Source organism: Idiotropiscis lumnitzeri, chromosome 13, assembly GCF_059441095.1.
Source record: "Idiotropiscis lumnitzeri isolate Australia: NSW breed Sydney's pygmy pipehorse chromosome 13, RoL_Ilum_1.0, whole genome shotgun sequence".
Taxonomy (NCBI): domain Eukaryota; kingdom Metazoa; phylum Chordata; class Actinopteri; order Syngnathiformes; family Syngnathidae; genus Idiotropiscis; species Idiotropiscis lumnitzeri.
Window position 1 is genome coordinate 13923380 of NC_142403.1, and position 23483 is coordinate 13946862.

General features: G+C 41.2%; 4 protein-coding genes across 9 annotated transcripts; 1 reads left to right on the forward strand and 3 right to left on the reverse strand.

Moving 5' to 3' along the window:
• Positions 1-90: 90 nt before the first annotated feature.
• mbd3b (methyl-CpG binding domain protein 3b) lies at positions 91-7254 on the reverse strand. Of its 5 annotated transcripts, none has more exons than XM_088312547.1 (7): positions 7167-7195; positions 3809-3838; positions 2553-2712; positions 2169-2306; positions 2001-2091; positions 1274-1451; positions 91-951 (listed from the first exon to the last, which is right to left on the reverse strand). In XM_088312547.1, exons 1-7 carry the CDS (start codon positions 7178-7180, stop codon positions 801-803), a joined length of 762 nt encoding a protein of 253 aa, XP_088168673.1. In that variant the 5' UTR covers positions 7181-7195; the 3' UTR covers positions 91-800. The 5 variants fall into 5 exon arrangements, with proteins under 5 accessions (XP_088168673.1, XP_088168671.1, XP_088168675.1 ...); XM_088312545.1 differs by having other exon boundaries at positions 3770-3838; XM_088312549.1 differs by lacking the exon at positions 7167-7195 and adding an exon at positions 4076-6697 and having other exon boundaries at positions 3770-3838.
• A 191-nt stretch (positions 7255-7445) lies between these two features.
• On the reverse strand, positions 7446-9692 carry LOC148324564 (cytochrome b-c1 complex subunit 10-like). 2 transcript variants are annotated; one of them, XM_088312552.1, is made up of 3 exons: positions 9585-9692; positions 8778-8917; positions 7446-7615 (listed from the first exon to the last, which is right to left on the reverse strand). In XM_088312552.1, the coding sequence occupies exons 1-2, from the start codon at positions 9644-9646 to the stop codon at positions 8797-8799; spliced, it is 183 nt and encodes a 60-aa protein (XP_088168678.1). In that variant the 5' UTR covers positions 9647-9692; the 3' UTR covers positions 7446-7615; positions 8778-8796. The 2 variants fall into 2 exon arrangements, with proteins under 2 accessions (XP_088168678.1, XP_088168677.1); XM_088312551.1 differs by having other exon boundaries at positions 7446-7621; positions 9585-9661.
• A 354-nt stretch (positions 9693-10046) lies between these two features.
• LOC148324565 (uncharacterized) lies at positions 10047-17342 on the forward strand. The gene is made up of 14 exons (XM_088312543.1): positions 10047-10301; positions 10842-11243; positions 11611-11690; positions 12904-13007; positions 13144-13297; positions 13445-13599; positions 13756-13974; positions 14102-14186; positions 14770-15029; positions 15161-15352; positions 15492-15630; positions 15751-15950; positions 16053-16271; positions 16380-17342. Exons 1-14 carry the CDS (start codon positions 10103-10105, stop codon positions 16708-16710), a joined length of 2739 nt encoding a protein of 912 aa, XP_088168669.1. The 5' UTR covers positions 10047-10102; the 3' UTR covers positions 16711-17342.
• A 1322-nt stretch (positions 17343-18664) lies between these two features.
• Positions 18665-22975, reverse strand: sec22bb (SEC22 homolog B, vesicle trafficking protein b). The gene is made up of 5 exons (XM_088312550.1): positions 22744-22975; positions 20878-20987; positions 20613-20773; positions 19532-19678; positions 18665-19390 (listed from the first exon to the last, which is right to left on the reverse strand). Exons 1-5 carry the CDS (start codon positions 22816-22818, stop codon positions 19236-19238), a joined length of 648 nt encoding a protein of 215 aa, XP_088168676.1. The 5' UTR covers positions 22819-22975; the 3' UTR covers positions 18665-19235.
• Between the last annotated feature and the right edge of the window lie 508 nt (positions 22976-23483).

Sequence of the window (23483 nt, forward strand, 5' to 3'; positions counted from 1 at the left end):
TACTCTACATAGCAAAACAAATCTCATCCAAGTTATTAAAATAAATGTAATCATATACTTTTTTTCCAAGAAATTAAATCAAAACAATGGTTGAGTTTATGGCATAGTAACGTTTATTCAGCAGTACAATCAAATTTAATTTCCACATCCAGGCTGCTGATATTAAACAGACAAGTTCCAGCATTAATTATTAATATTATTTACCATTAAACATCAACAAGCTAGGCTTAAAAAATACAAAAAAATGATCCCATCAAATATTAGTGACATTTACAAACGGTATTGACCATAATTTTGACACCAGGTATGTATGTGGCCACCAAGTTTGAAAAAAAAAAATGGTGTACAACCATAATGGTGCCAACATTGGTGAGCATGCGAAAACTTTTAGTTAACCGCTGCATTTTATGGCGCACAGAGATGCATGATTAAAATTTAATAGAGCATTCTTCTTAAAAATGAGTTAGTACCAAAACATTTCATTGACATGACTGTCAAGGAGTATGAAAGAAAAATAATATTCGGAAATTTGATGTAAAAATGTTCATCCAACACTGATTGCGACGTTTCGTCCGTAAAAAGTTCTCGAGTATGTCACTTCCCGTGACAGGAGACAATTTCACATGTTGCTGCCATCCAGTGGCCATAACGGACACTGCGGTTGAGTCAGTCTGCTTGTGCAAGGCCGGAGCTCGCCAGAAAGGCGCGTCAGGATCTGGGAGGGCTTGTCCAATGTCCGTGAAGAAGATGAAGACCTGGGAAAAAGATGCCGGTTGCCGTCTGAGCTGGCAGCACCGACGCTATACGCTCTCCATGTCTTCGCTGCCGTTGCCTTCGTCCTTGACGGCGTCGCTCTCGCCGGTCGCCGCCTCCTCTACATGTGCCAACATGTCAGCCATGAGTGCCTCCTCCAAACGCTTTCTCACACTGTAGACCAGCTCCTCCTGCTTTCTGGAAGACGACGACACGCAGAAACTGTCAGCACATACAAGTCCAGCCAGCAATTTTCTGTTTCCTATTTCCATACAATGGTTGCTACTCAAGTTCATTTAATTCTACTTAATTTTCCCCATTGACATAAATTCCAGCCCACTGAAAACATTTTTTTTCCGGCATTACCCTAGATAAAGAAATTAACTGGTCGTATAAAGTGTCTGAAGCTCACTTGTACTTACATGCAGTAAAACTTGTATTATTCCTGACAATGGTGAACAACTTTTTACCCTTGTAGGACAAGACTGCTCTAAGTGCGGAATTATAACGACCACCCAACCTGATGTCCTCATCGGTGACGATGAACGCCTTGCAGAGCGGCTGCGTGGTGTTGAGCCACACGCCCGGGTTTTTCTCCACGGCGGCCGACAGCTGTCCGGTGATAGGTGCGGCGCTGGTGTGGAGCGCGCTGGCGATGGCCGACAGAAGCGTCTTGTCTGTGCAGCCTGGGCCCACACCTGACAAAGTAAGAGCGCAGAAGTTGGAAAAATATTTGTGTGCTTTAATAGCCTTTTTATTTGTCACATATTTACTCCGCTTTGATGTGACATTAAACACAGAAAAACTTTAATAGCAGTTCAGCAGGGTGAGTCATGTGACACAATTTCCATCATGAGGGGGAAAAAAAAGAAAGTGGACCTATCATTGAGCTTTGTTGAGCACCACAAGTTGCCCACTAATATTTCCAGCCCTTTAAATGGTTCCTTCTGATTTGAAATATAATATACACTTCAGATTTTGTTTTGGACATAAAGCGAAAAAAAAAAAAAAAAGATTTTCTTACAATTTGCAATATACTGTTGTAATTCAGCAGCGCGGTTCACTTAGTGAGCACATCTGCCTCGCTGTTCTAAGGTTCAGTAATTTAACCTCGTCTCGGGCCTTCCTGTTGGTAGTTTGCATATTCTCTCCTTGTATCTATCTGCCCTGCGATTGATTGACAGTGTACTCAGCTCCTCGATTTCAAAGTCATCTCGGTCATGACAGAAAGCGAACAGCTCACAAACCTTGGAGACCTTTAGGCAGCTCCATCGTTTTCACCAACTCTTCTGCGATGTCGTACGCACTCAGGCCGCTAAGCTTCTTCTCCCAAAATAGCTAGAAACACACAAAGATAAGTGATCTGTCCAACTTTAACTATGATGTGCAAATCTGGTCCTGGAAAAGATGTTTACCTGACGGGGCTGGTCCACAGCTTTCTGTGGATCTGTCTTGACTTTGTTGCTGGGATGGTTGGTAACCTTGGTAACAGGCTGCTTAAAAATGGACGCTGTCTGCCTGACTGGAAGCGATGTGTTCAGGTCAGGTTTACCCTTAAAATGGTCAAGATGACAATCATAAATGTTAAACATCATCAATGGTCAACACGGACACCAGCACAGCCATGAACTCTACGATAGTGACATAAAACGAAATAAAAAACAATTTAGGTTCCAGGTAGAATGTGTGTACATTCGCGGGGACAGCTGCATCAGATTGCGCAAACAAGGACTTTGCTTATTTTACCGGGCATGGCTTTTGGCTTGATGGAGTCAGGGAAAGCTTTTGCGTTAGCTCACCTTGTTCTGGTTGTTGTTGTCATAGCGCATCCGCTGGCGGTTCTTGTTTAGCTTGCTCATTAGCATCTTGCCTGTTCGGAAGTCGAATGAGCTCAGGTCCATCTGGTTGCCGAGGTAACGAGCCAGCTGAGGCTTGCTCCGGAACTTCTTCCCAGATGGACTAAGCGAGGCGGCAGAGAAGAAAAGATATCAGGATCCTTGCAAAGATGACACGTCTTTCACATAAAACATTCAAAGGCGGGAAGCGGCGGACGGACAGACACACGACAACGACATGCAACAAGCACAAACTCTTTGAATGAATTGATTGAAACCCTGCCCTCACAATGCATTACAAACATCCCATGTCACTTCTAATGTCCACTGCACATCACATCCACACGATTTTTTTTTCTGGAAGGAGGTGCGAACAAATGTTTAAAAAAAAAAAAAAAATGGAGCTGGTTGTGGCTCCGCGCATGAGAGCGACAACTCACAATGTAACAGTGTGTCAGGAAAGTTCCAGGACTGGTGCCTCAAAAGATATCGAAACGATAAAACTGTGCCATCAGCGCTCAAGCAAAGAGAAATATGAATTGACTAAGAGGTCTGATTTGCTAGGAGAGCCATAACGGGTCATGAGGCATTGCTCTCAGAGCTCGCGCCAGAGAGCCTTCAGGGGAAGAGTTTGACATCACCAAGGTCAAAAAATAAGCAAGACAGTCAAAATTCAGTCCATCAAGAGAGCCTCTAACATTTGCGCTGCTCAGTGCACAACAAGAGGAGAGAGTTGTCGCAGGATAACTCATGGCTGCTTGACCACAATGCGCCACAGCATCTGACAGCTCCTGGCCAAGAAGAACGTCACTACGCTGAAGCAACCTCTCTACTGACCCTATCTGGCATTGTGTGACCCCCCCCCCTTCTTTCTCAAGCTCAAGGGAGTCATTAAGGTGACCAGGACGACATCAAGATCGCCGTGACGGCGGCGCTGTTCTGGGATCCCGGATGAATCCTTCCAGTGGTGCATGAGAAGGTTGGAAAAATGCGTTTGACTCCAAAGGGAAATTCTGGGACAGCAGGTCTGGAACTTTTCTGACACACCTCGTATGTTGAGCATGAGAATCATTAAGAATGTACAATCGAACCTGACCGTGCACGTCACTCATGCACACACGATGCGTCTTACATCACACAGTACAGGAAACAGAAGAGGTTAGACAGGGTGGTGGGCCTACCACAAACTATACAACCGACCCGCCTCCCCCCTCTCTTGCCTCTGTTCCTCATCTGGCTCGTCTCCTCTGCTAAAGGAGAACACAATTCTGCCGTTGTAGGATCACTTCAGGTCAAGGGGTAGGGTAGGGGAAATAAGGAGTGTTAACGGACGTCAACTCAAGAGGCCTGTCGCTCATTAGCCGCCGACCCAAACTTTACACCCGGGTACCCCCTCAAAATAAAATAGTCCTGCGTGTATCCATCCGCGAACCAGCTGCCGCACACACTTGTAAGTTAAGAAGTCGAACCACGGCTCGGTTAAGTACCTAAAATAATAGACGTCGCTTTTCCCGGCGGACAAACCCGACTTTCTGGTCACTTCTTCCATTTTCCAGCCCTTGGGGAGAGCAGTACAATCCCACCTTTTCTTCTCCATTCTCGCGCACGCGTATAAATCACGTAAGCAGTCTTTAAAGGAAAGTTTTTTCTTTTTTTTCTTCTTCGTCTCCTTTTTCTGTTGTTAGCCGAGCGTCGAGCATAGCACGAACACGCGCCGCGCCACCTGGAACGCGAGCTCGCCCGGGCTAGTTGGGAAGCTAACGACGTATCCGTGCTCTTTGTAGTCGCGCAGATCGCTCCGCCGCGGTCCTTCGCGGCCACATCACTCCCCTTACTCCCGGCCGGCGCGTCACAGGCCGCAGCGAAGCGAGGAGCTACATCCGCGAGGAAAACAAGAGAACACAAGCCATGCCAAGGATGGCCCGGCTTCGGCAAGGAGGAGGAAAATGACAGGAAGTTACAACATGACCGAATTCTAAATAAAAGCGCACATTGAAACAAAAAGTGAAAGAAACCGTGATGAAATATAAATTGAGCTATTCTGTAATTTCCATCTTTATGCCGGATTAATAATTGTCAATTGTTTTAAATAATGGAGACACACTAACATTGTACTTCATACCAGGAATATATTTATTTATTGAGTCAAGGCATATATTTTATATTAGAAAATTTCTACGTAACACCCCCGAACACAAATTTCACAAAAAGCGTCCAGTCTGGACATGTGATGCTATATTAGGAAATTTAAAGTCATTCTAATTCCTGCTGGTCAATTTACTTCATTTGGCTTTGTAGTCTGAAATATTTGTATTTAAAAGCATTTGATTTTTGTTTGATGTCGGTGGTTGTCTGTAATGTTCATTGAATGGCTCACAATATATACAACAAATACAAAATGGAGGTTCACGCTGTCCCGCAATTAGGATGATTTTGTATCAATTTACTCTCAAACATAATTTGATGCACCTTCTGCCATGTTGAGGACGAGCGTTTAATTGTTCTCCCTGTCACTGGCATAGGTTGACGAACAAAATATATATTATTTCTAGTTAATAAGTAAACATTTTCAGACCAATAAATAGCACACTTATGTGCCGCCGGACAGTAAAAGAAAGTTATCCCTCGTCTATCGTGGGAGTTACATTGCAGAAAATCCAATCCACAAAATTGCGACTAACTATATGCATTATAAATCCTGATGAATAAAATACACAAATACATACGGTATATATGTGAAGTGCAGTTATTATTTATGTCCACTTGGGGTCGCCATCATCCCATTCTGCACTGTAGTATGTGACGCTAAATGTGTGCGTTTCTCTAAACTGCGGGCCTGGCCTGTTGAGTGAAGTGCAAATCATCAAATGAGAAGGCAAAGTCGGCTGGCAGCGAGGCCTTTTGCCCCAATCAAGAGTTTTTGTTACATGACAAATTCAAATGCAGCCTCGTCGCCTTCGTGATGTGACACGCGCTCACAAAGCAAAAACGTCGAATGACGCACATTAAAAATAATAATGAAAAAAAACATCATGTGGCACAGTGTTAACTAAAGTACATATGCTCCGTCGTGAAGCGAGGCGGAATGAGGACGACATATTTAGGTGAAATTAAATGACGTCATTGCCGCGCGTCAAAAATAAACCGTCTGCGTGGTTTAACTGCTATTGCCTAATGTTTCAAGTGGGATTAAATTAAAGTCAAATATAAAGTCAACACTCTTAGTTTTAGCAACTTGGCAGAGGGTCCTAGGTGGTTGTCAATCGTCTCCAAAGCAATTCCCCCTCCCACGCGGAGCGCTTTTTTTTTAATCTGTAGGTTTGATCCGCATTGATGAGTGTTCATACCTCAGACGCATAAAATTCATATCCGATTCATAACCCCATATGAAAGAGGCCCGGTCGGATTGAGGAAAAAAAAACCACGAGAATTGTAGTGTTCACGCTGCAAGAAAAAAAAGAAATGTAATATATGGGCAGCAAATAATAATTGATGTCGTGTGAATTTAGTGTATCAGTCCTTGTGGAAAAATAATTGCCACAAAACCTTGTGATCTAGCGAGAAATCTGTGACATAAAAGCTGCGCAAAAAAAGTGAACTGCGTTGTGGAGAGGGTCGAGTAAAATTGGGGAAATGTTATATGCAACATTTAAAATAATATTAGGATAAAGTGCATTTGTTTTACTTATTTGAACCAATAGTTGTAATATCGTATGTATAATTGCTTAATCCAAATATGCATTTTGTAGTTAATATAAACAATCTAATATCTAAAATGCCACCATGGCTTGTATTTTATTATGAAATACATTTCCGGAAATGTCAACGTTTCCGTTGTTTACCTTGATGTCGGTGTCAAGTCGCAATAAATGTTAACCGAAAGCAACATTAATGATGTCTACCGCTCAAAATAGACGCTAATAGCCAAAGCGAAGGCGCTGTGACAACAAATCCAACACGTTTGAGGTCAAATAAATGTAACACGTGTTTTTAAATGTCACCGTTTCGATGCCCACCTCAGCTCTCAAGTTTCACGTCGGTTACATGAAATCGGAGAGCCATTTCACCACAATGCCGACCGTTGTCGCTCTCCTTTTTTCCCTCTTTCAAATTCTGAATGAACAAAGTCGGTCTTTTCCATCGAACGTAAGCTGCATGTTTGATTTTTTTTTTTTGCTAGACAAAAACACGTCGAGCATTCAGCGCGTTTGTAGTGGCTGTTTGAGCTGGAGGGGGTGTATTTGGAGGGGGGTTGGTTGTTGTGCAGGGTTAACATGCAGATCTGTCAAAATGGCACATTGTCGACGCGCCGCTGCGACTCCACGTTAATTGCAAACGTGGAAAAACATCACATTCGTTCAAAGCGACATTGCAACGGTGCTAAACAAACGTGAGCGAACACACCGATGCGTTGCTACTTGCACACACCAAACGCGGACACAATTCGCCGCATCGATGCTAAACATTATTTGCTGGTATTTCTGTTTGACTAAAGGCACATTATGCACGTTCAGCGACACCGAGTCCATTGCGAACCGTTCACGGAGGCTTTTAACGCCTTGCACGTCATGTACTTACTCGTTTTTATCCATCTTGAAGACACTGTGGGTTTTGTTCCTCTCGCAGTATTAAATCCCTTCTCTCTCTCTCTCTGTCCCCTCCCCTCCCCCTCGACCACTGGAGAAATTATCCACGCAAATTTCCCCGTCTGCGTGATAACGTGACTATTGTGTCAGGGGTGCGGGGGGCGCCACCCTTATCAGTCCACCTATGTGACTGACAAATTGAAAGCATGTAAATGACTTCTGTGTTTTTGTTCATGCATCAGCTTCCGAATAAATAGACACACACACAATCACACATTTATGATTTATTCATAATTAAATAGTTATAAACCAAAACATTGTGATTAGACAGAATGCATTCTATCAAGTCCCTGGAGCACATGGGCATCATCGTCGTCCCATTTTAAATTGGCCAAGTAGAAGTACGTCCACTCTTGTCCATCCAGCCCACGGTTATACGCTCTGTTCCTGCAAGGCACACATCAGCCACACTATATCATATATACACTTGCGTTAACGCTCCATAGTGTCATGGTGCGCATGCGTGCAAAGTAGTACCCCTCCATCTCACCGGCAAAAAACAAACAAACTAAAATACATGGCTTTTATTTCCCGGAATCAATGCTTGTTTTTCCAAAGAATTTTTAAAATTGTGTAAAAAGTGTTCAAACAGAGCAAGCTTTAACTAACAACTGAAAGCAATCACCATCCCGGCCTACTCTGCAATCTCAGGCAACATCTGCATAACACATCCTGTCAAAGTCAGACCTTCACAATAAAAGCACACAGCACAATAACAACTTCATGACATTTTCCCGGGTTACAAATATTATTTAACAGTCGAGCACAAAATAGCTTGGGTCTGTCTGATAAATAAGCAACTACAGGGCCAAATAAAGTGTGGTGAAAAAGTTACCATACTGCTGAGCTTTTATTTTGAAGGCCTGTTTTTTTTGATAGGATGTCACACCAATATTGCCCCAACTTGTTCTGAGTGTTCCAAACAGACCAAGAGGCTTGATGTTGCCTGGAATAAATCCTTGCCCTTTGATGACCCCTTCTAACACAATTCAACAGGAAGTTCCAGGAATTTGATCAAAATAAGACGGGAAACATGATAGAATTCAAAGAGGAGCTCAGAAAATTTCTACACAAAGCATTCGTCATGAAAATTCAGATTACACTTGACAGCGTTTTAAACTTTAGGCTGCTTCAGAAGTGTCCCTCCATCATTGCCTTACTGTTATTGTGTAAAGTCTCCGTAACATGAATAAAGTACACCACAGGCAAAATGTGCAAATGATTGCAAAAAAAAGAATTATGATTGCGATTTTTATTTTTTAAAAATTGTGATATGATATTTTAGTTATATCGCCCGCCCGCCCACCCCTATCTTAATTTCAGTCTGTGCCACCAGATTATTTACAGGTTAATTAAAATTGCTAAAATGAAGAATTGCACAAAAAATATTTGAATCCCATAATTTGAAGGTTTTAACTAGAATCATTGGATTAAAAAGTGGTTCTGAATAGTTAAATTTGAAACAGAATTTGAAATAACATCTAACATATGTGTAATAATCAAAACGGGAAAAGAATGTTTGTATTGCTGATAAAACACTCACCATTGAATTGAAAAAGTCTTCAGTCATCCTTGCGGAACTTGCCCTTAATGTACGGCACATAGTCGAGGATGACCCGCCAGTCTGTGAAGTGAATCAGCGCCACACCGCCCACCGTCCCCCACGTCAACAAATTTGGTACCCTACATTAAGAACACAATCAAGAAAAATAAGATTTAAAGATTGAAAGATACATTTAGAGTTTGGGTTCGTAGTTTGCCATGGGAACGAGTAGCAGAAATAAACTGTGAAATATATCATGAAAAACTGAAATACTGTATATTAAGAGGAGGCAATTTCATTTGCACAAATTTTATCCAGATTTAAAGTGTAATTATTATCATAAGAGCTGGTTAGGAAGTGTGTGGTAAAAATATTCCACGTTTAACCTCTTGTTAAATTATCTCAACAACAAGCAAATGTTCCGAGGAATGACATACTAAGCAGCTGTTTGTTTTAGCAGATTAATAAAAACAAGAACATTTCACAACACATTATTTTACAAGGAAATTACAAGACAGTATATTTACTTGTTATAGTCATAATTATACGAACAGCGAATATCAAACTTGATAACGACTTACTTACGTTCCATCAAATATTTTGTTACTATCTTGATGAGTTATTACCCTAATTAGCCACGCAGGCTAAATCAATGCAAACGTAAACGGGGAAGCTAAGCTACATTAGCTTCTGTGCAGCCCAATGGGTCACATAGGACACAGTCGTGTTCACGTTTGCGTTTTCGCTCACCTCGGCGATAAAATACATACAATGCAAAAGATCACTACGGTAAATGGTTATACGCACCACGTCCGTAAAATCGTGACGTATTTAGCACCAACGAATTTATTGAGTATTTTTTGGACCATCCTGACCTTCCCTGTGGTACTTCTTTACTCCACGGAAGTGTTTACGCAGGCCAACAAGGACCCCGGGTTGCCCCATTTTTGTGCCTGATTAAAATGTGCTTGGATCGAAATCGTTTCAGGCGTAATCAATATTCAATATAGCAATAAAGACATTGTTTCGTTAATAGTGATAATACATATTGGCAGTATTACCTTATTTTATGCTTAATTTTGGACCCCAAAAATATACAAAAACAACAGCCAGGGGGGGGTAAACAAGCCCATTTGTACATTTGTAATGCAGAGAATTAAAACTAACTGTACTGTAAAATGAAGATGTCCGGTATTTAATTAAAAATGTACTCAGGTCAGCTCTTTATCAATTTCTTCAGTTGGGGTTGCTGTAATGTGACGTCATCAACAGGCGCAGTCCCTGTCGGTAACAGCAAACCTGAGCGAAATCGCCGTGGTGTGAAAATGTGTAAAGTTCGAATGTTCAGGACGCTGGTGAAGCAGCGACTAGACGTGGCGGTCGAAGAGATTTTTGAACTATTTGAAAGAACGATAGCGGAGTATGAGGCGGAACTTTCTCGAACTAAAGCTGAGAAAGAACAGCAACGTGAGCTACTCAACTCCCTTCTCAAGCCTGACGTTCACGTTGCATCTCACGAAGCAGGTTTGTTGGCTATTGCTCACATGCAACGATTCAGTGAACAGTCGTATTTCAATGCAAATGTATTTAGCCGTGTTGTCATGTTACCTTGTCCACCTTCATGAAGGGTTGGATAATTGATGCTCAACTTGGTTGTTGCGCGCACGACGCTGTAGTAACATGCGCACGATGTACTAACTTGTGGCCACAAGGTGTGCTACAGAATCAAATTTGAGTCCACAAAACGTTACAACATTCAGGTCTGAGTTGTAATGTGTGCATCAGATAGGAATTTAAGGCTATGAAATAAAATAATGTGCATTTGAAATACTAACTTGCAGTCATGAAATAGGCATTGCATGCGCTTAAATGACCCCCCCTTATATTTCAAGGATATGTTCCCGACCTCCCGAATGAGTGAAAATCCACAAATTACAAATATCCCCCCGCCCTATGTTTCTATAACAAATTTAAATACATATAACATATTGACAAATGACTATTTTTCAACATTTTAAGTTATCCAAACAATCCATCTGTGTTTTCTTTACACGTGTGGCGCAGATATGCAGCAGATGTCGGTGGAGAATCGAGCGATTAATTTTGAACAGCAGCATGAACCAGCGGAGCTTGCCCACATTAAAATGGAAGAGGAGAGCATGTGGACGGGCCAGATTGGGGAGCATCTCGAAGGGCTGAAGGATGTGTCTGATGTCGGTGCGTTCACATGGACATTAGTCCAAGTGAAGAAGGAAGACGATAAGGCTCAGTACTCACAGCTTCAACACTGTCAAAGTGAGATATTCGATCAACACATGACAACAGAAAATGATGGACAACTCAGTGGAGGATCACAAGACTATTTGGCTCCACTATCAGATGTGGACGGCATGACATCAAACTCTTCTGATTCTGATCACAGCAACCACAGCAAAGACCTGGTGAAGATTGTAACAAAGTCCAAAGGTGATACAACACATTACACTCACTACAATCACTTGAACTGCTCTGAAAAAAATATATATAACCCCTTAGCAAAGCTAAGTTGATGTAAAAACAAATATAATGTTATTTTGAGACTTCAAATTGTGACTGGGTTCATTTGGCACATGAGTTCAATCAGTGGCGAGAGTGCCTTTGCAATGCGTGTCATCCAAGATTCTGTTTTAAGGCCAGTGCTACGACACTAAAGAACCTGACCTGGATTGTGTATTCTTAATCGCATTAAATTTTCAATAGATGGATCTTTTATGTGGAAATAAAGCCATTGGCCAATTTCTCTCATCTTACAGCAACATTGATGAAATGTCTCCAATTCTTCTCTTTTACCTAGACATGAACAAGGAGCTCTTGAGATTCATGCAGCAACGCAATATTTCAAGGGAGAAGCTGTCGCAGATGGTGCAAGAGAAGGTAAAAACTGATTTCTGCAACCCCTCCATCATCCATCCCGAACCTATGGTTACAATTTTAGTTCAGGATTTCAAACTATTTGGATCCAGTGACCTATGGCGCGGGAGCAATTCTTCAAAGATCCTTTTTTTTTTTTTAACTCGGCTGGTAGTGAATGAGTTAATTGACATTTTTTCCAGAGTGCTATGACATGTCAGATTTCTCCTTCTCATAATCATGTACATCATTACGAGGTGCCAACCCAAGTGCTCAGACTGAAACACCACAGTTGGATGAAACAGTGACAAACGTGTGTTGGCAAAACTTAGATGTGAAATGGTAGCTATTACTAAAAGTTACTTGAAGCACCGTTTCATTCAATTAAATACTTTGCTCTTCACTGTTGTCCTAAAAAAAAGGAGTTTTACAACCATCTATTTTGATTGGGACTTTTTATGGGCAAAGCATTTTCATGTTTCATTCATACATTCATTCATTCATTTAGATTCAGTTTTTTCAATTCAAAACATGTATTTTATGAAAAATGAAAGAAAAAAATGCCTTTAATTATTTGTGGATATATTATATATATATATATATACATATATATATATATATATATATATATATATATATATATATATATATATATATATATATATATATATATATATATAAATATTTATATATATATATATATATAATGCTAAAATGCTATATAGGGATATTTAGGCCTTGCATTATTGTGAAGGATTTTTTTTTTTAATCAAAATAAATAAATGGTATCAGTGCTCGTTATCGGTATGACTACACAAAGTTGATTAGTTCAACTGGTATGTAATTAAAAAAAAAAGTCGTGTGTGTGTGTTTTTTTTTCCGAGGTGGCGACTAAAGTGAAGTTGCGTCGGTGGCTTGTGGTTGTGCCGCAATGACATTTCCCCATTTTGTTTTTATTTCACCAATCATCACTCTGTGTGTGCGTGTTTGTGTGTGTATTTTTTGTTTGTTTGTTTTAGTTTTAAACTTTATTTGTTGGCTCTCACCGCTGCCAAAAAGTCAGTTCGTCCCATCATGAAGAAATGGGCAAACTAGCAACATTTTTGCTTCAAATGTGCCCGCCCGGCTGGCAACCGCGCCTGACCGCTCGAACTGCATTGACTAAAAATTGCGTCGCCCGACAAAACACTCAGCTCGCGTTCGGTCTGACCGCAACTCGTCTTTGCGTGACACCCAGCACCTGGACGAGCCTGAGGAGATGGAAGAGGCCGGTGACTTTGAGAACCAGGACAAGGCCGAGGGCATCAGGGAGCTCAAAGGCTACCTCCAGAACTGCGAAAGGTAATAAAATCTCATTTTTAATGTTCAATTTGAGCTGGTTGTGTCACTTAATAGTTTATTTTGGGAAAAAAAAAATATTTCACCACTCACCAATTCATCACGTATTCAACATTTTTTTAAAATTCTTTTCTTTTAGGTTTTTTGTTTTTTCAAAGTTGTTGAAAACTAAAGGCGAGGGCAAGAAGAACGTGTACACTGGCTCGGCTAAGTGCATGCAGCCTGGGTGCAAAAACAAGGGTGTGACCTACACCACAATTTCCAGAGCCCATCTTCGAGTACACTATGAAAGTGTGAGTTACAACCTCAAAGTTTAACATTTATTTGGCTCAAAACAGTTAGACTTTCCCGACTTAGGTACATAACTAATATAAAATATTACATATTAAAAGAGGAATACCCAAATTAACATTATTCTCCCAATTGATTCTTGCAAATAGGTTCACCCTGAAAAGAAGCCCGATCTCATAGCTGCGCTAGCTGCAAACTGCAGGCGTGGCGGTCGTGGCCGTGCCAGGGAGTATCACTCCAAAAAGCACCAGCTCCCCATGGAGGAAAAATTCAGCCAAGACAAGGCTAGGCAGATGTTCACAAGGTGAGCGCAAATAAAATACTCTCTGCTCTCTCAATTATCTTTTAATCTTGCTGAAGTTTCCAAATTAGTTCAAATATTTAAAAGTGCCAATTGTATTTCGTGGTCATGCCGCAAATTTAATGAATCATTATTTATTTTTGTCCTTTTCATTTACAGGTGGTTTGCGGAGACGCTTTCCCCCCTCGATCTGTGTGAACACCCTTACACCAGGGAGCTGTTTGCCTACCTGAGTCCTGAGTTCCAGCTCATGTCCAGGAGGACCCTGGCGAGTGGCCTGGATGAGCTGATGAACAGGGCCAAAGTGGAGGTCAACAGCTTGCTGTCCAAGCAAAAGTGGCTGGCAACCACTGCTGACTCCTGGACCGTGCACAGCCGGTAAAACTAGAAGTGCCCCCAAATATTTAAATTCAATATAATATTATACATTATATATGTATATGCTGTTAATAAATAAATAAAATGTATTAAATTATTGTATCAATATATTATAATTTGTCCACAGTGCGTTCCTGGGCATGACTGTGCACTGGATAGATCCGCCCAGCCTGAAGAGGAAAAAGGCAACCCTGGCATGCAGGGAGTTGAAGGTAAAAATGAAAAGATATCATGTTTGAATTTAAAAAATGTTGTATTGATTTGAATGATTTCACTTGGGCCCCAATGGTGTTAAAAAAAAACTAATAAAGTGGTCCCAAATCACCGGGACGAGGGTCACTTTGGACCGAACTTCACAGATGATAGTTTATTAGTCGAGGCCAAAAATTATTTTATTTTGAAAAGTGAGTCTTCTCTCTGTTAGATCCATCAATGATCCACTCGTGATTCTAATCGTCTCGGTCGCATTATGCTAATAATAATCCTACAAGATAGCAAAACGAGTAATAAAACAAGACCACGTACGAAGCCCGCTCTGCACAAACAAATTTTGGGTGTTGCTCGTTCTTGCACGTTATATTTTTTCGGTGGTGTCCGTTGCGTTACACGGGTGACCATGTTAACGTCCATAAAAATACACCGTGAATTTGCGTTTGTTGTTGGAGCATTTTATTAGTTAGCCAACTAAACCCGACTTGTATGCGTGGTATCCGTGGCTGGAAAAAGGTTGGGGACCACGGTCCTAATCGGTACAAAATAAATCTTTTCTACAAAAGCGATGCATATTTTCCTCAGATCAGCCAGACTTGTCAGCTCCTGAGGGAAGTCATCCGTGACGTCCACGAGGAGTTTGGCATTGTCAAGAAGGTGGTCGCGACCACCACAGACAACGGCGCAAACTACGTCGCGGCCCTAAACGCCTTTGAGGAACCGGAGGAGCTTCAGGAGGATGCAAAAGTGACGCTGGGACAACCTGGCGACGTCCAGGGCCGCCTAGAAGGCGAGGACGTGGACGCCGAGCCTCAGATCGCTCTGCCACCTCACCGCCGCTGTAGGTAAGAAATAGCGGATTTTGAAGAATGTAACTTTCAGGCGCAGCATGAGTTAAGAAATGAAATGAAACGTAATGAATAATGTTGATGAAGGAATATGAAAACTTGACGTCTCAATGTTTCTTTTGTTTCAGTGCACATACCTTGAACCTCATTGCAACCACGGACATCAGGGAGGTGATGGGCTGGAGCGTAGGGAACACTCCCTGGCGTGAGGCCACGGCCAAAGCCCAGCACCTCTGGAACCTCCAGAACCGGACTCCCATTGCCGCCAAGCACATCATGAAGGCTGTCAAGAGGAAGCTGACAACTCCAGCTGTAGTTAGGCAAGTTTTAGAAATTCAAAATCCTAACTAATCAACATGGTTAATAGCTTAATAATTTACTGATTTAAAAAAAAAAAAATATATATATATATACATTATTATTTTTTATTTATTTTATTTTATTTTTTCCTTTCTGCAGGTGGAACTCTTACTTCAACAGTGTGAAGGTGCTGTTGGAGGTGATGTCTCTGCCTGAGCAGGTGGAGGCCATCAACAACATCATACTGCACCATCCCAGCGGCGAGGCAGGAGCAGCAATTCTGGATCAGGACATCAAGGTATGAAAAAATCAATAAGAGAGATTCATTTAATTCATGAATTCATTTCTAATTCGTGTTATATTCATGGATCCTTCGGTCGAGTCGGCCACACATCTAGTTTCCTTTTGAACTTTTCAGGTCCTGACGGAGTACAGGGATGTCATGAAGCCTGTGGCGGACACCCTGGACAGTCTGCGGGGGGAGGACAACGCTTACATGGGCTTCCTCCTCCCGTCACTGTTGGTCTTGAAGAGGTGGCTGCTGAAGCACCAGCAGAGGGGTGAGCTGGAGTATGCGGAGCCCCTGCTCCAGTCCCTCCTCAGAGGCTTTGACAAAAGGTGGGTGTAATTATTTATTAACATATACATTTTCCAGTTATAAAATATATATATACAGTTTGTTTTCACCTTTTGAAAGTGAGCTTTATGATTCACGAATAGGTTTGGCTCGCTCTTTGAGGACCAAGACCTGCTCGTGGCCTCTGCCCTGCACCCCTCCTTCACACCTGCCTTCCTGACGAGGATCGTCCCCGAGCAGGCCGACGCCATCAAGGGGAGGATCTTCAGGGAGGTAAAGGCCCTGGTGCTGGAGGAGCAGCCAAAGCAACAGGCAAGCCATGCCCAGCCTGACGTGAAGAGCCACCAGGACAAGGTTTTCAGGTAAGAGTTCATGTTTAGATTCAAAACTTTAAACAGAACTACTGTGTAGTTCTCAACATTTTTTTTTCCCTAAAAAATTGCACTAAACAGCTAACGATCTTGTTCCAGAGAGCTGTTTTCCACCGACCACGATGTGGTTCTGAGGGCAAGCATCGAGGACTGGAAGCCCCAGCGGAAAGCCCTCTCATGGGCCCTGTTCCCGAAGGAGCACAGGGAGGCGTGGGTCGACTTGTTTATCAAGTACAACACCCCGCTCCCGAGCTCCGCTGCCGTGGAGAGGATTTTTTCCACCGCCTGCGACATCCTCAGGCCAAGGAGCGCCGCCCTGGCCAGTGGCAACTTTCAGAAACTGGTGTTCCTCAAGGGGAACATGCCCCTGTTGGGGTACCCCAGCTACAAGGGACAGTTTGGGGAGGAGAACGAGGAGGAGGAGAAGTAGCACAAGAATGAATGTATTTTTTTGTGCATGCTCCAAACTGTTTCTAAATGAATACAGTTGTGTGCTGTAACCCCGTTTTTTTTTTTTACTGATGCCGACGGTCCTAAAATGGCGGTGACAAACTGCTGATGACGGAAGCGCGGTTAAAATCATGACGACAGAGTGACGACTGACAGACTAAGGCCGACTTGAAATTATGATGTAATGCTACACTTTTCTTCTGGAAAGACGTTTATTGCTGAAAAAACTTAAAATGTCTCATCACGATGAGAACAGTGACATTTGTAGCAAGGCATACAGCTTGTTTAATTTTTTTTTTTTTTTAATCCATTTTATATACATTTTTCACTTTTCATGTAGAGTACGTTTTTAAGTACATCTAAATTGTATTTTAAGTGCAACACAATTGCATTTATTCTTCATGACGTCTTTAACAGTTGTTTAGTAACATTTTGAACTGACACGTTCAATACATACATATATACATACATACATTTCAATTGAAACATCTAGTACATTTTTTTATAATTTTACGTATATTTAAGCGCAAGGTCAATGTTAAAAATGTGTTTTAGCTTACAATATTAAATGTACTTTTTAAGAATAAAACCCTCTGCCTTGTTTTTAATCAACACCTACCAGTATCAACTTTGGTCATTAAGGTGGTGAACTAAAATGCAGGGTCGTAAGCGCTTTAAAAGGACGCAGGACAATTATTTAATGAATAAGGACAGCGTGACTATGGTGGAAGGGTGCCCAGGTCGCGAAAGGAGGATGGACGGGCAAAATAGGGTCAAGTGCCAATTTCTGTATAATCAGTCTGCTTTCATGGAGAACTACAAAAATCACAAATTCAAATGCAATCGTCCATAATCCAAAACGCTTATGGTGACGAAGGTGGCGTGACAGCTGGAGCCTATACCAGCTGTCATGCTCATTCCTAATTTGTTGGCGTCTTGTGCATAATCGATTAGTTGTCGATTAATCGTTACACCGTCTGATTGGTTAATTCCTGTTATGTTGGCGTTTTGTGTCCACCGTGTCTCTTCATTGTGTTAGCTCTGTTTACATTTTGTGGGACATCTGCAGAATTGCATCTGGCGAAGGAGATTTAAAAAAAAAAAAAAAGGGTTTTGTTTTCTTTCCCAATTGTGTGTGTGATCATGTAGTCGTCGCTTGAAACCGGGACATTTATTTGGAGGTATTTCCGCGGTATGTGATGTAATGTGTGCCCCTCTCATCTATTCAATTTGACAACACGCAAATATTATCTGTTGCAGATCGACTCCTCTGTGATTCCTCACATGTCAGATGAAGCTCTTCAGAAGTACATCCCCCATTACGGTGACAGGTTAGCAGTTGTCGCCTTCTGCCGAAATCCATCTTTAGCGGCCACGAGAACGCTCATCATAGACAGGCAATCCGTTTCGGGACCCAAGCCAACCACTTGGCGCCGAGGAATGGCATTATTTGGCAACGCAAATGGCAAGAGACCAAAAAGACGGTTGGAATTAGGATGGATGAATTTTGACTGCAAAGAAAAGCGATTCAAACAAGTAAGATCCAGTCGAGGAGGCGGCACCAAGTCGCTGCGCGTTGACAAAAAGAAGACGGTGCAAGAAATTCAAAAGATGGCCGAGGACATTTTCTTCCCTGATGGTCAAGTGTCCAACTATCAAACGCAAATAACTGACTTTGCAGAACGCCATCTTGACTCCTCCTGCACCGTGGAGAAGGTTTACGAGATGACCAAAGTTCGAATCCTGCGGCTCTACCTCCGCACCAAGCTTCGCGATCAACATGACATACCAAATCTCCCTGGAATCTAACACACTGACAATTTTCCTCTAGTCCAGGAAGTGTAAGGTGCTCAAGTAATGTCATGTAGTCTCAACGTTGGTACGTTTAAACCGTTTCAGCAAAACATTCCATTTTCACAAAACAGTCCAAGGAGCTCTGTGACTTTTTTTTTATTGTTATTATTCACAAGACAGCAGACAGAACAGAAAAGCAGCCTGCAACTCTCCCGCTTCTACCTGGACTGACTTGGAAATTGACATGAGTAAACTTTGTACAAGATAAAAAGATCACGGTGCAACGGAGCAGAAATGTGATGTGCTGGGGGTTTATTGCGACATAGCTGTGAGGCTAAATCTTCCAAAAAACAAAAAAAATACATAAACAGCTCAACTAAATGGTGGCACTGTGAGGGTTTTATTAATCATGTCAATGAATCCCAAAAAAACCCACTTTGGTGTAAACTACACAGTATTGAAGATATTAAGCAGCATTTGCAAGGTTTGGGAAACTTACAACATAAGTCCCTTGGTTTTTCCTCTTTTTTTGCATACGGTCACCTTCAAGACACCCACGCGTTGACTTTTCCAGCGCGGGGCCACTAATCCCCAAACCGTCATGCTTTTTATTATCATTCTGCAAAAGCGCCATTGTCTTAAAAGTCTTATTAGGGGGTACTGTTTTGTGTGTGTGTGTGTGGATGTAGACTACTGCACTGTCCTGCCTTCTTAAAGCCACCAGAAGCGAACGTAGACGATGAGCATGATGAAGAAAACGCCGCCGGCCGCCAGCTTGGCGTACGTGGAGCGTGTGTTCAGGTACTTGGCGTCACTGCGGTACTTTTTAGACAGGCTGGACAAGTTGCTGGCCTTGGAGTCCAATGCTGCGGTGGATTGGAAAAAGCACACGTAAAGAGGCAAATTGTACTTGCGCAAACTCTACTTCCTGTACAGTGGTGCCTTAAGATATGAGTGATCCAACGTTTGGCAAGAAGCAGAAATATCAAAAGCTATATGTTGCTTACCGGAGAGCGCCTCTCCTCTCTGCAGCACCTCTTCGATGTTGGCCACCATGATCCTCTGCACATCTTGCAGCTCCGTGTTGATGCTGCCCAGGTTCCGTCGGGCCCGACTGTCAATGTAGGCCTTCTTGGTCTTTTGGATGTACGTGTCTGACACACACAGTAGGTTCCATTACTCAGTTGTATGCATGCTCCCTCTAGTGGTATGCGAAAGAATCGCTGACTTTGAAAGATTTTAGTAGAATTTGTTCTTCGTACGGCTCAGTTGTATTTCACTTTGAACATGATCCAAGTGAGAAGGCGGCTACGATATCATGACATTATCTGAAAAAGACATGCCAAGTGTCCAATCAGATGCCTCAAATTTTGTCCCCTCTCACTCTTTTTAATTTATATTCAGAGTAAAATAACATGTAATAAATGTACATTTTTTCTATGAATTCTATGAATTTTTAAAATCAGAATTTACTCAAATTAACTACTTGTTTCATTAAAAAAAGTACAAATTTCAATGATAAAATTATAAATCATGCACATTCATTAACTGTTTTATAATATAATGATACATTTAATTAATTTTATTCTAAAAAAACAAAGTATGCATTTTGCCTTGTTAAAATACGCCTATTTTAATTAGAAAATGATTAATGCCTAATGTTTTTTATTTTCGTTAAGTCATTTTCTATTCTTATTTAATTATTTATGATACATTTAATTGTAATGAAATATTTTTTTTACCGTCTTTAATATGATTATTCATTTGAAAATAATTCAAGTATATTCCTTCATTTTATTTATTGAACAATAAATTAATCACTTAATTGAAAATATGCTCAAGTAATAAAATAATGCTAATTTTAGTTTATTCATTTAAAAAAAAATGAAAAACAATTTAATAAAACATGTTTATTTGAACAATCTTTTTTTAAACTTTATGATTCACAATAAAATCAATTCACCATTTACTTAACAAGATGAATAAAATATACGTTTTACCTAACCAATTTTATCTAGACAACATTACATGAATAAGTCCCACCAATGGGTGGGCCTGTAAACGCCCACACTGAAAATCTTTGCTTACCGAACTCGATGAAGGAGTACGGCCGGGAGACGGTGGGCACCTTCTTGCCGTGCTGTTCGTGAAACTCGGCCTGCAGGTCCTCTAGGTAGGCGAAGGCCAACTTCTTGGAGAAGCTGGCTTCGCACAGGACCAGGTAGCACACACCTTTCTCCAGCACATAGCTACGCACAAAACGAGAGAACCATCGTGGCCTAACTCACTGCGCGGGCAAGTAAGCAAGTACAAATACTTGAATACTGTTATTCTTTTGTTGGTGGCCACTCACTGGAAGGACATGGAGCCGGCCTCTAAGGTGCAGCGCGTGGGGCTCTGCTCGTTGAGTTTTCTGAATAGCTGCTTGGCTTGACTCTGGTACTGCTGGAGGTCCCGGCCCAACTGCAACACACAGCACAAGCATGCTTGGCAACTTTGGACGCATCACAGTGTGTGTGTGTGTGTACTACTTTCAAAACAATTGTCGGAGTATCCTTGAACGCATCACAATAGCAGCACAAAATCAAGTACCTATTTTAAATTGTCGGAGCGTCCTTGAACGCATCACCACAGTAGCCCTTAAACGTGTGCGTGTGAGCGCGCGCCTGTGTGAGCATTTACTATTGCATTATCACTGCGTAATCACGAATTGGCTGCTCAGTGAGTGCGTGTACGACTTTTTTTTTTTTTTACCCACAAATGGGTCATAGTAAGCATTCAGGCTGTTGGCGTGTCCTTGAATACATCACAGTAGCACCACATAAAAATACAAGAGGATGCCTTGTGCTTATTTAATGACATTACTTCGTGCAGTTTTCCTAGACACCGTCACGTGGATCACCTTGACTATATTGTATCCTGATCTTTGAACTGATGTATGTTATACTATTTCCAACCATCATAAATAGTTGAACGTTTGCCTTGAAGTGTCCTTGAAAGCATCACAGTACAACACAAAAAAGATGCAGGGACACAACAAACCTTTTTGCTTCCCTTGTTAAGAGCAAACGAGAGAGCAAGGAGAATATGTTAATACTTCAGTTACAGTGTATAAATTCAAATATCACACAAAATTACGCAATTTGATATGGTTGTGAGCTGTAGTAGAAATCAGAAGGTCAGTAATAGCTTTTTAAAAAATTTAAAGTCCATGGTACTTCGTGAATAATATGTTTATAATTATTGCCGTTTCGTCATAAGATGGAAAATGCTATTTGCATAAATGATTCATATTTGGAAGCATTTCTAGATAATAGAACAATGTTGTAGGCATCTAGAAGAAAAAGCTGTGTTCCATTATATATTATATTTCAATATCCAATTTAATCATAATGATTATCAATATATGATATGATAATGGAAGTGGTCATACATAATACACAAAATGGGCTTTCACTTGTATAATCTTGCTTTGATTGGAAACGGTATTTAAAATAAATAACTAAGCAAAGCATTTATTGTTATTAATGTTTAGACTGAAACAATTATATTGAATTCCGTTATTCATATTAACATTTTATGTAATAAATATTTGATCCATATGTTTATTAAGTGTTGAGAAATGTCAAAGTACAATTTTATATTATTGCGTATGTATAAAACCATAATAACGATAATTATCGTTCTTATTATACACAATGAGATAATACATTTGATTAAATTCTATGACATAACGATTAGGTTTATAAATACAGAATACTACTTTCACAAATAATATAGTTGCATTAAAAAAACATATACGATGGAAACATTTATTGAGAATGCTACAGATGCAAAGCTCTAAATTCGTACTGCCAATTATGCCAATTGTAATAAATGCATGCATACGTAAATATTTTTGGGCGATTATGTCTGTGCATACGTTATAAAGCAATGTGTTATGCCACAAATCCTAATTATGGATTAGGTCATATCCTGCAATTGATTCTGACAGAAATCGTTTTGACGACATGTAAATAATAATAATAAAACACCTGTCCACTGCAACAGGGCTGCAATTGGAGGACTTTTAAAAAGTGTGCGAGTGCACACGTGGAAATAACGAAGCTTCCACTTCAGTTGGACTAAACCACAGAGGCGTTTTGCAAACGCTCGCGACACACAAATGCACGAAACCCAAAAGGATGCGAATAAGAAACAAAGTGGCGTAGTATCAAACCTGCTCGTCCTCCTGCATCGACGCGGCCAGCGGCAGGCCGTCGGCCAGTCGGGCGATCATGGTCAGCAGCACCATCCTGTCCGCCGACGACACACGACCTTTCGGATTTTGTTGCTTTTGACAGCCTGGACGGAGCCCGAGTAGAAAAGGGACCACCGGGACGGCTGACGTGACGACGCTGAGTTGGCCGGAATTGCGTCACAGCAGCCCTCGGGTCCGATTGCGCAATACTTCCGGTAACAACGCCAGTCGGAACGTTCGCCATCCTAAGAGAGGTTCCGTTTATTTCCCCTTTAGCTTTAGAAAACTTGGTTTATTTGTGAAGTGGTAACATTGCCCACTTACGTCTTTGTTGAGGTCCGAGCATTAATTGTAACTGAAATAATTATTCCTTCCTATTATTATTTATTTTTTGCCAAATTAATGCAGACAGGCCAAAATGCTGGTAAATCACAAAAATAAATGTGGACGTCTTAATTTATGCCAACTTCAATTGCTGCTAATATTAGAAAAATCACCCCAATATTTTGGAATTTATGGACATTAACGTCCTCCAACAGGTTTATGTCTCTGAATGTACAATTTTGATACGTATTCGCACAATTACAATATGATGGGGGCGGGGCATAGAATATTGCGTTTTATATTCCATTCAGTACCAAATGAGAAATGCTCAACTCCCCCGCAGATGCTCCCCCAAATAAAATAAATGAATAAATCCCAAACGTAGGCCGTATTAA